The 13,195-nt window shown below is 33.4% G+C and overlaps 1 protein-coding gene across 1 annotated transcript; it reads right to left on the minus strand.

Moving 5' to 3' along the window:
- Positions 1-6,286: 6,286 nt before the first annotated feature.
- On the minus strand, positions 6,287-9,269 carry LOC128547491 (CD209 antigen-like protein E). Its single transcript, XM_053520426.1, has 4 exons — positions 9,158-9,269; positions 8,619-8,704; positions 8,343-8,427; positions 6,287-6,510 (listed from the first exon to the last, which is right to left on the minus strand). The coding sequence occupies exons 1-4, from the start codon at positions 9,267-9,269 to the stop codon at positions 6,287-6,289; spliced, it is 507 nt and encodes a 168-aa protein (XP_053376401.1).
- Between the last annotated feature and the right edge of the window lie 3,926 nt (positions 9,270-13,195).

Below are 13,195 nucleotides of genomic sequence, written 5' to 3' on the forward strand. Positions count from 1 at the left end.
ACTGCTGTGTGAAATTTGTTTAGAAATATTACAGGGGTGTATTAATAAGTTAATGCAGCTGATAGTGTGAATCTACATATGCCAAGGAAATCCCTCGTTGCACGATGCTTGGCGTTGTTATAATGCTTGATCTTATTTTTGTTCTGTACATGAATTACATAATTCTAGAATTTGAATAACAATTGCTTTGAATCAAAATTCTTTCAGGGTTGTGAGTGATGTCTATGATAAATCAAATGTGCTTCCCTCTTATTATTCAGTATATCGCAGTTGTTAGAAAAGTATTTGTGGTACATGTATATTGAATAGCTCCGACTTCGTATTTTGTCAAAGGTAGTGATTTATATACCATACTCATAAACTGACAGCGTATCATTAGCTGACAGTTTCGTTTGTTTGGGGTTTAGCATCGTCAACAGTATTTCAGTTACTATAGTATGTAACGGCGGGCAGTTAACCTAACAGGTGTTCCAGGACTCTGTACCAGTACAAATCTGTTCTCCATAAAAAACTGCCAACTTCCCAACATGAATCAGAGGTGGAGGACGAATGAGTTCAAACACAATGTCTTTTATTGAATCGTCACGGAGAACATACGACCCGCCCGGGGGTCGAACTCACCACATCGCGATCCGTAGATCTACGCTCTACTACTGAACTAAGCGGACAGGCAGCTGATAGTAAACGTCACAATAAGATCTGTAACTAGCTGACAATAAAAAATACATGTAATTTAATTAAGTACCTAAAGGATATCTTCAGAAATATAGTACCTGGAATCATTGCTGATAATCTTGTAAATAACTAACATTTTCTTTTAGAAAATTGGTAAATATATTTCAATTATGTCTGCTTCTGATTTTTGTGCGCAATTAATTCTCTTCTAAAATGAATATATTCCTTGATTGCTATTAATATGCAGACTTTTCTGTATCTTATTTTCAGTACCATTAACCCAAATGTATCTCAGACAATTGCTAACTGACTATTGTACTAGACCTAATTTGCAGAAAAATGTTTAATATGAGGGGCTTGTATATACAAATATCACGAGTTGAGCAGAGTAAATATATTTTATATTAAGTCTGCACAATTACACATAGTGAAGAGAGGAAATATTTTCTGATTTTCATTTCGGAACTTAGACATTTCTTTGACTGAGATAACCTATGAAAATGACCCAATGACATTTATTTTTAATTCTTAGACATTTCTTAAACCGAATACAAATCAGTACTTTATTTCTTAAACATGGACCTTTTTAAAATTGACACATTGCCTTATCATAAAATTATGTCTTGTGACTTTTATTTCCAAACTTTAAACTTTTCTGAGACTGACGTTTTATATCAACATGCAAGTATGGACATCTGTCTTCTCTTCTCCTAAAACCTAATAGCTTTCATTTCTAAATATGACATTTCTGAACAAAAACCAAATTTTGCTTCATCATCGTCGCGATATCTGAATCCATGTAATATATAAACAGTTTTATTTTGCACAAAATGCTACATAAAACCCAATATGTATGTGTACATACATTTTTTAATTGAATTGAAGTAGTGGAAAAAATTAAATGGTTACATATAATCTGTCTTGAAATTTTGATATTGATATACAACATAATTATATGTCTAAATGTAGCAAAAACTGTGAACATGTATCATTAGTAATATGAAATAAAAGCTGCCAAAATATTGAGGTGATGACGGTAGGAGCCTTGTAACGAAATTAGTGCCAGGCAATACTTCAACCAAATCTAAATTGTTTTGCCATATCATTAATTTCTAAGAATATACAAAACTAATCTTTTACCATATCGCATTTAATATTCGCCTCTGAAACATTATTTTCTTACCAGATTCCAGTCTCTCTTTGAACCGAAACTAAATCCTGGTTTCTTCTCTAGAAATATTCCTAGGTCATAATCAACGCTTCCTTTCGAGCCAATGTGGTAGCATAGATTTGCTCGATGATCAAAGTTTATAAATTTGCATTGTTTCTTTGCCTTACACGATTCAATGCAATTTTGAACTTCCTGCATTACTATCATCTCAAACACATAAAGTTTAACATTATCTAAAGTGTCCGTTTTAATCCATTGTCCAAAATGAAGTTGTACTGCCTGTGTTTTTATTGCTATGGTAAAACAGATTGCTAAACAAATTTTGTAGTTAAATTTCATTTTATGTGCAGCTTAATTTGATTTTTTATCAGTAAGAAATTTATTTGTTAAAATCTTAACGGTTTACAAAGAATATAATTCCACTTCAAAGTGAAATGGATAAATATGAATTGCAAAATTGCAGTGTTCAACAAATCGATAAACAAAGCATATTTGTTCACATTGAGGTTTATTCAAACGAGACAAGCGTTTCTGAGGCATGCCATTTTACACAATTCGCTCTGTGGTGAACTGATGAATATCTAAAATATCAGGAAAGAATCATCATTTTTCTTAACTATGAAATACTTTATGCAAAGTAAGACGCATTTTGTGTAGATACATGTCTAAGTATCACGAGTTTTTTTCTAAAGTTATTATTACTTATATATTTCGCAGTAACCTTGATATTTTTGAAAAAAAAGAAATCTGTTTGTAATACGTGTAAGATCGAGATATATTTCACTAGTGAAACCAATCAGTAATAAATGAATATGAAAAGATTTGCATACAAGTTGCAAGAATGAAATGTTTGCCATAAATTGATGTTGCGTTTTTGATTTTCTTTAATTTTCTTGAGAGGTTTTTGTGTTTTGTATGGTTTAGATCTACAAGGGCACAGATGGCGAAGGAAGACCCGACGTGCCCTCCAAGAGTTATTTCAGGTATTGGCGGGCATCCTGATAGTTGAGAGTAGATAGTAATATTTTGATTTAAACTACTTAAGATACACATTGGTCAAATGTTCTTATTAAAGACACATTGTTAATTGCAATTAATTTCTTAGATGAATTTCTTCTTGCTCCAAATAACGAAACAGGTATGCACTGCAGATTATATCAACATGTCTGTTTTATTCCTAAACGACGACACACTTCTATGAATAATTTCAACTTAGATCTAAATCTTTGTTCACAGTGTAATTCCAAACATATGCCATACAGACTAAAAACAATGAAGGAAGCTCAATAGTAAAAGCCACATAAAAAAGGGCCACCCAAACAGCACTTCATATGGAAATACGGGTGTATGAAAATGTATACCTGTACAAAATGGCTAAGCACATGTACACAGTAACACAAACGAATGTAACAATAACAAAGAAGTAACAAATAGACACAAAACATACGTGGAAAAGGAACATGGTAGGGTGCCGCCTTGAAACGGTCAATGACAAAAACATCACATGGGAGATTAAACTTGTTTACTGGCGCCAAATCTCATTCTTTAAGCCCTACCAACAAATTATTTTCATTTTTCAGTTTCTGACTCTAACGTAACACACTTCGGAATTTCCTAAAGGAAGGTATCCAAGAGTACAACATTCTTTAAGAATAGAAAAGGTATTACTACTATTCTTCTCATGGTTCAGACATTATTTTACTGATTTTTAACTGATTATGTCAAAAAATTATTTTAATTCCATCGAAATCCGTCTAGTGTAACCTTTGCGCAGATGAGTTGCATAAGAGCTAACGTAAGCAACAGTATTACAATTCTGCGGAACAGTACATATCAGAATTCCTAGAGTTGGCAGTCCTCTGCCACCGTAAATATTATTCTGGGTAATACATTTGTACACCATGCAATATATAGACAATGTCACTCACGTTGTTGACTTTGCAGAACATATTACATTTCTTGAATCGTACTAACCCAACTTGTTCAACAGATAACAATGGTCTTTCATGCTATCGCTTATTGAGCTGTCCGCCCGCTTAACGCAGTAGAGACAGCGCAAGTCTACGGAATGCGAGCTTGTTAGTTCGATACCTGCGAGGCGTATGTTTTCCGTAACGATTGATGAAAGACACTGTTTGTAAAATCATTCATCCTCCACCTCAGATTCATCTGGAGAAGTTAGCAGTTACTTGGTGGTGGCAGGCTATTACTGGTACAGAATCCAGGAACACTGGTTATGTTTCAACTGCCTTTCGTTTCAAATGCCATCGAAAAATCGTGCCTAGAATAACGTTAGCTATAATAACAGAAGTGTTATCATAAATTCACCCATTCTAAAGTCCGCCAGTGTTTATATGCCAACAGTAAGAGTATCGGTATATTTGTCCAACAAAACCTGACCAAATACAGAGACTTATTTGCCTCTGAGGCTCGTCAGCTGTTATATGCCAAACAACTCACAAAACCATAGGTCGCTGGCTGCAAAGTGTTTGCATTTATGAAATCAACAGGAAGAATGATATTGAAATAAATATACCAGATATGGATACAATTCAGTGCGTTAAGCAGTATTTCTCAACAAAATTTTTTATTTATTTTTTTTTTCTCATTTTTTATTTCGATAAACGAGATAAAACTAATAAAAAACTAGACATAAACCCTACCTCTTGTACATCCTATCTTTATAATATGTATTTTTTCTGTTAATGAAATGAATTAGTATTACTTTTCAATGACCTTTTACACTATATTGATTGTTCATTTTATTGTATGTATGTGATTATGTATATGATATAGGTTACAACACACTAAATAGCTGATCTTTATTCTATAGAAAATTTACATATTTCCAATGGCTGTAGCACATATCAGGACCCATTTTAAATGTCTGTAAGTTACATTTTCTTGAAGAATATTGTCAGTGCTGAATAAAAATCAAAAGAAAAATGGGGGTCATGTTTGATTCAAGAAAAATACTTTCAGTCAAACACACAATTTGCAAAAACAGCTAAAAATGAGACCCTAAATTGTAATGGTAATGTATGATCTAAGTATCCAAGACAAACTTTGTCATGTTATTATTTCATTATGAAAATGCTACCTGCATGTCAATCATAGATCTGTCATGTGAGGTTAGCAAAAACAATGCAAAAAAATAAAGAAAATAGCTCTGCAGAGCTAAAACCCGGAGGACTATTTGAATCCGCCATTATGCGACTTCGACTTTTTTCGCGACAATTTCCTATTTAGTGGCTCTGTGGCTGTGTTTGTGGTGGTTTGTGCTTCCGAGAAATCTACACTTACCTTTTATCTTCTGTAAACCTATATCAATAAAGTACTGTTAAAACTAACCTTGTCACAATGTGTGAAGTACAATGCTGCATTGCAAAGCTCTTGTTATATTTTTACCTGCCACATTGTAATCTTTTTAAATCAAAAATGAAGTTAACATTATTCTGCAGTCTATGATGATATAGAGTGAAGCCAAATGAAATAAAAGAATTTACTTATAAAATAAGTCTTAACTATTCAATATGACTTTTGTCAAATACAGTTCGTGACTAAGTACGAAAGGGCCGAGAGACTTGGAGTTTTAGTTTTTAAATGTTTAAATAGGCAATATACAGTCATTTAGCATCAGATATATATACTAACCAAACATTAACTTGTATGAAAAATAACGCAAAGACACGTGTAAATTAACAATATCACACATCAAATATAATAAGCCTTGATACAATTGTTGTAAAACAGTTTGCATGTACTGGAAATCCCCATCCATGTAAATGGAGGCACAAAATTCGTACTGTATCTAGTTAAACATCCATTAAGTGCGTACTATTTTTTCACAGCTAGTGACATAAACATATATGTTAACAAGATATGTATAGTAAATTTTAAATCTTTAAATGTAAAATTCAGCATAATATGATTTTAAACTTTCTCATATTTTCTTGTCCTTTGGGATGATGGGGTCCTGTCAATGTTTATGGATAAAAGTGTTCTGCTGAAGCCGGTGCTAGGAGTAATTTGGTGCGTTACACATTTCAGTGCTTCTCATGAACAGACTTAGTCAAACCGAATCTGTTATTTTATTCGCTTGGTTGCAATCTATGCTTATTAATGATCTTCTTGTAGATCTTATATTTTAATGTTTGTTATTGGTACTTCTATTCCTTTCTAATTTTATAATGCATAGATTTTCTTTTATTAAATTTTCTGTATTTCTTTATTTTTGAATGTCAGCTTTACAACGTTTGTTCTTTCTACATCTGCAAATGTGGACACATTTACTCGTACTTTCTATTACGAAGTAAAAGACACAGTCAAACAAACGGTATATGTAGACTGTGTTACAACCTTATTACTCATGAAAAACTTCTCTTTCCGGGATAGAATCTGACAAGCGTATAAAAGGAGATCTGCTATTTTGTAATTTAGTTATTGCGCAAGTTCACAAATAACATAGCACTGGTCGGAGCATGATTTGTCATTCCATTTGTAGCCGTTATAATCTTTGAGAGTGATACAATTCTGAGAGCCGCCATAGTTACTGGGTTGATTATTTCCCCAGTTCCAGCCGTTGCTAGCAGCAATATCTGTTCCATCCAGCCATACCAACTTATCATTCCTTCGTCTACCTCCAGTCCAATAACAATCATAATCTGTAAACATGAATACCAAAGACTACTTATCATTATACAAATAATACATGTTAGGACTATTTAAAGGTAGCAGATCCGCAATGACAATCGAAACATTTCGTATTCCACGTGTGTATGATTACGTCCAACTCAACCACGTCTGAACTGGTATAATCATTAGTGACTACTAGCCAAACATAATTCGTTACAAGTCAAACCTTTTTTTGCTGCTGGTATTACAAGTATTACAAATATCTAGTGAAAAGATTTGTGCTTCGAGTTTATTTCGCATAAAGTCTGTCGAAAAACAGCTATTCAATTTAAGCACGAAGCGCTTTTCCTGTACTGATCATAGTTAGGGTACTGCTGTTTATAATCTAAGGAACTGCGAAAACCACGTTTTCAAAAAGAAAATACAGTCCGCCCGCTTAGCTCAATAGGGAGAGCGCAGATCTACGGATCGCGGAGTCGCGAGTTCGAGCCCTGGGCTAGGCGTATGTTCTCCGTGACGATTTGATAAAAGACATTGTGTCTCAAATAATTCTTCCTCCACCGCTGATTCATGTGGAGAAGTTGGCAGTTACTTGCCAAAACCAGGTTTGTACTTGTACAGAATCCGGGAACACTGGTTAGATTAACTGCCCGCCGTTTCGTAACTGAAATACTGTTGAAAAAACGGCGTTAAACAAAAAAAAACAAAAAACAACAGCAAATACAGGGAAAAAAACAGCTTGTCAAATAATACCGAGGAAATGCAATTACATTGATCTGGCTCTTTTCTAAACGCTATTAAATAGATTTAGACTCAGTTACCTATACCTAACTTTACCTATATGCTAATCTAACGGTCGTAATAATATTTTACCTTTAGGCAAGGGGTTCAGCCTTTGCGACCAGTGCAGACCAAGATCAGCCTGCACTTCCGTGCAGTCTGAACATGGTCTGCACTGTTCGCTATTCAGTCAGTAAACTTTCATTGAACTCCCCCTTTGAATAATAAGTGGTACTGTCCAAATTGAATGATGGACCAGTCCATTTCAGAAATTTAGCAGGGTAAAGGTTAATACCTACAACCAACGTTTCATTTGATTAAATAAATTATGGAGGAAAATAGTTTTCTTATTTTAAATTGCAGTGACCATGACCTTTACACGTTATACCAACCACACCTTGTTTTTTCTTAAAAATGTCATTTTTCATTTTTTAATATCAGTCAGAATTATTTGCATTATGCCGACTCCATTTATTTCCTATATGTTTTGATTTACTCTTGGTCACAACCTTGTTTATCGTGAATCTTCTATATCTCGTGGCTGCCCTTGTGTTTTTCTTTTAGGTATCTCGAGGGTACGAAATAATTAATTTATTTTTATCCGGTTTTTATTTGTTGATATCTCATAGCTACACCGGACTTTTTATAATTTATAATTAGTTGCCTCAATACAATATTAGAATACAGCCGCTTATGTTTCAATTACATGGGACTTATGTTAATATAGAAAATCAATTATTTAAATGTTACATACACCGCTTTTCAAGTAATTACACACAAGTGTATCATTGAAGATTTCATGTGAACCGCCGTATAAACACGTCTGCGCATGTCTCTAAATTGTTTTTGTACTTGCAGATTGTGTAAATGTTGAGCTCTGCTCAACCCAGGGCTAGAAGGCGTGGACGGTAGCATGCATTTCCACTATCGTCCATGAACAGGCTGAATCAAATCGAGCCTGCAGCATTTTCATTTATGTCGTGTTTAACGACCTGTGGAGTTTCCACTTTAGTATAAGACAGATTTTCAAACTCAACATGGGTCCACAAACTAACACGTATACATATAGAAATATACTAACCATGTACAATATTGTCCGTTATAAACAACTGTTCTTCCTGGTATTTGATGTCAACCAGATGTAAACCCATACCGTCACATGTCGCCTGCAATAATTGAAATCTGTATGCTTTAAAACTAAAATCATTGGTACAATTTTATTGAATTTTGCATACATTCTTGTGCTCTTGTGGTAAAACTATGATAATTAATTATGCGCCTTTACATGTTCCTTTTATAATTAAAATATTATTTTTTCCTTTACATGTTCATTTTATAATTAAAAGATTACACTTACCTTAGCAGATTCCCAGTCCTGTTCCATCTGGACTAGTTTGTAGTATGTGTTATTGAGTTCGTAAATGTCAGTGCCAAAAACAGCTTCTAAATAAGGTACAAAATGAAATGACTATAATTATGTCATACCTTAAAAATAACTTATTTTTATGAATATTATATTATGCGAATTGAGTTATATCTTCAATGTTTTTACTTCGATTCTCCTTAAAGAACTAGCTCATGCTTGATTTCACATATGATATGAAGAACATGATATTGTGGTTTGATTTACTGTTTAATTATCGATGTAAAAATATAAAACTTATTTTTGTTCTACACTACGAATTCCGACCGAAATTTCGCAGTCACTTTGAAATTGTGATGCTACCATATAACGGCTTAACAAAGCTTTCATTTAGATTTCAATTTTTAAAAGGTAAAGTTTCAAAAATATATACATCAAAATTTCCCCTTTGATTCACTTATTTACTTTTAAAAACTAGAGTTTATTTTCTTGGTTTATAGAATTAAAAAGGAGGAACGGCTAGATCTACCTACCAGGCAAACATGTTAGCTCAACTGAACTCCAGGTTCCATTGTCAAGGCATGTTGATGTCAATGGAACCTTATTTTTCGTTTTGTAACCCTTCATGCATATATACCTGATCATGTTCCCGATTGAGAACATGTTTCCGAGGAATATCGCATTTTCTTTGTTTACGGGCGGTTCACATCCTGAAGTCAGTGTAAACGAATGTTTCAATCAAAGTAAACGAATGTTCAAATCACCGTTTACGAATGTTTAAATCATTTTGGAATTCTATTTATGTAAAATGTATTTATCTTTGGGGTTAAGTTTGCTAGAGTTTAAGTCAGTCTTTTTTTTTAAAGAATTTTGAAATTATGTATCTGATGTCATGTTATAAAACATTTATTAAATGACTAGCCAGTCTTAAGTAAAACTTATTTGCTCTTTCGTCTTTCGGACGAATAGTTTCGACTGTTGAGCAGTAGATAATTCAATATAAGTATAACAATCTTTGACGCTTATATAGGAGTATACGGGATATATTTTCATTTTCATCTAATCACAGTGCAGTTCAGTAATTTAGCTTATATTAATGAATTTTATATGATTCGCTCACAGATCACAAATTTTGTCGGGCGAAAGTGTAAATTAATCAATGTATTAATAAATGAATAATAAATACAGAACAACTATTTAATGTTATTTGACTTGCTTGAAATTAATTCATTTCACATTCACGTTGACCTTACCGGAAGCGAGACAAATATCATTCGGATAGTCTTTGTCTTCTACATTGTTGCAAACTCCCTGTCTGTTACAGCCTTCACACACAGTGTGCTCATCCTGCAATTTGAACATATGAGCCGTGCCTTGAGAAAACCAACATAGTGGCTTTGCGATCAGCATGGATCCAGACCAGCCTGCGCGGATGCTGTTAGCTAACGGTTTCTCTAATTCCAATAGGCTTTGAAAGCGAACAGCATAGATCCTGGCCAGACTGCGCGGATGCGCAGGCTGGTCTGGAACCATGCTGGTCGCAAACCCACTATGTTGGTTTTTCCATGGCACGGCTCATATGTAAACAAATAAAATACCAAACACTACATAAAACAAAAATGAAATTTACATAATTGTATACATAATATACATAATGTCAGACGGATGACAAATAATCACTTTTTAAATCGATATCAGAAATAATTGAAAACAGGAAGGATTAGCACCGAATTTCCTTGCGATGAATCTACTTACGTTTAAGAAGGAAAGTGCAAGACATAGGTTTGGCAAATAGGTCATAACATTTATTTACGTACGTGACGTATGAGTTAAAGCAGCATTTATTTATTTTACCCCCGTAATGTTTTGAAACAAGTTGCGCACAATGACTGTTTTCTAAGAGCAGTAATATCACGTAACAAGTACATTATTTTCCAAAAAAAAATTCTACGAAATGATAAGATGATGAGGTGTTTGTTATCGCTATGAAAACAATATGACTAACTTTAATATGGGACCGAGACCGGCCAAAATGTTTGTCTTTGATGGCTTTGAAAAAAACGAACCTACAACTTTGCGTCCTTGGTGGGTATAAACGAAGCTGTGGATTTGTTACAAGAATTATATGTCAACACTTTTTAATATGTGAATTATTGAAATATTAACGCTGTTTGATTCTAATTTGTTTTTATTGCATAAAATAATTATTGACTAGGTATCTCGTTCTCCTTATTACTTTTGCAACTGTAAACAGTTTTGTACATTAATTGTCGGTGCATTCTTCGTTTGTAGTTATTGATAATGTTTTTCAATTGATATAATTTTCATAGGTACATAGTTACACTATGAGACGTCTTTGCATTCAAATCAACCAATTAAGCACATAGGTAATGCATCTACAGATAGTCTCTGAAAGGCAGGTCAGAATTTTCCTATTCTGTATAACAATTGCTTCACGCAGTTGGTAGATAGATTTCAAAACTATTTTAATACTAACAATTGTGTTTAATTTAAAAATCTTAAAACAGGTCAAGTACCTGCATTTGAAAGTTGCCATTATCTTTTTTTAAATACACTAAATACATCTGAAGTCTTGAAAAATCAAACTTTAATCAAATCCTACGTTGAAGATTTTATTTTCACCGGAACGTGCAGAACTACTTTGATACTGAAATATCTACATATATTTTGATTTGGTATTTGCCACGAAAGTCAGTCAAACTTGCTATGTTCTTCGTTCGTTTAAACGCTTTGATATTTAAGCAACACAACTGAAACGTTTTCATATTTAAATATTCAAATATATTTCAATATTCATATGGTAAAGACCTCCTTACCATATTCCATTCCCTTTTATCTCCGGAATAGAAACCTGGTTTCACCTCCAAGTAATTTTCATTTGGTAGACTTTCTTCGATCCTTACACCAATAAGATAGCATACTTCAGCTCGATGATGATAATTGATGAATTTACAAAGTGTTCTCGTCTTACACGATTCTTTACAGTCAGTTAGTCCTTTTTCTGTCAGAATGTCGAAAATGTATGCATTTGTGTTTACAGTATTGTCCGTTTTTATCCGCCTGGCAAAATGAAACTTGTCCCTTTGCTCTTCATAAGCAAAAGAAATGCCTAAAATCCAGCAAATTGCAAAAATGAAAACACTCATTCTTTTTTTACTTCTGTCACTCTTAAATGCTTCTGCAGAAATATCGTACTCTGAATCATTGAAAACAGCCATCAGTTCGCTCATTGATGCAGTAACCTACTGTCTAATCCAAAGTTTCAGTAACAAGATTTTTCTTGATTACTCGTTAAATTGGCAAACGTTTTACTCTAGATCATTCTAAAGAATTTTATTAATGGTAAGAGGAACTTTAAATTTCTTCAAAATATTTTGATCAATTTTGAAAATATTGGGAAAAAAAGCGCATTTTCCATTTTAATTTTAAGTCAATGTGGACATAAAAACGTTTCAGATTTTCCCAGTAGATTGAAACAAATGGACTTGTCGCGGAATCGTGGAATGTACACGTTCGTTTGCCTTGCTAGGTACGTTGCCGTATTGATGCGGAGATTCTTTCGTATACATTCTCATTCCTACATATATTTATGACATTATTTTATAAATAAATGAATAAAAGATCCTAAAACTACCAATCTAGCATAATAAACAACTTGTTTTCTTGCATGTCAGACAGGATTTTCCAGTCCTTTTGCAGGTGCAGGAATAACTCGTCTTACACCCTAGAGTGTAAGATTACTCGCGTGCTGAAATTTATGAATGAATGCGTAAATTCATACGATACTATAAATAGAATAGTGATTAATTGAAAAGCCTTCATTTTTACTTCTTTTTTAATTGAAGAATACGGCATGCAAGTAAAAGAATCTATCACTAGTTGAAGATGCAGATCGAAATATCTGACTCTTCGGTAACTCGGCAGAGCTGCGTTACTGCCTAACCAGTTCTCCTTAAGCCAAATATTTTTCTTCCACACCTTCAACCTGCGAAAGACTCTGATAACCTAGATAATACAAAATAAAGCCGCAAGTACCAGTGAACGAAAGCCCTGTTACGGATCTTGTGGATCACACTGTATGAATTAATGCTTCACTAAGACATTAATAAATATTGAATACATCTAATTTGTTGGGTTCTTTTCTGTTTCAGGGTTCAGATATCGTATATGACTGATATCAGTTATTCTTTCTCATCTTTATTCAATCATTATGTGTAGATTAATCAATATTTCTTTATTCCAGGAATAAAATATCCACAAATACAATTATGTTGCTTACCAAGTAATGGCGACCTTTTAGACTTCTTGTTTTTGCTTTAATTGCTTCATGATTATTAATCTTATGCTGCATTAAAGTACTACGAAATGGATCGTTCTATGAGAATAAACAGCTATTCATTTTGTGATTTGTTTTAAACAAGTACTGTAGAGATATGAAGAATTAGTAAAACATCTTATGGATAATTTTACTGTGTTGAATTTGTTAAAATTGCACATACCCTCTGGCATACTATTTACATTCTACACTGACAAACATTGGCCTCCATCTT

Source organism: Mercenaria mercenaria, chromosome 12, assembly GCF_021730395.1.
Source record: "Mercenaria mercenaria strain notata chromosome 12, MADL_Memer_1, whole genome shotgun sequence".
Taxonomy (NCBI): Eukaryota; Metazoa; Mollusca; class Bivalvia; order Venerida; family Veneridae; genus Mercenaria; species Mercenaria mercenaria.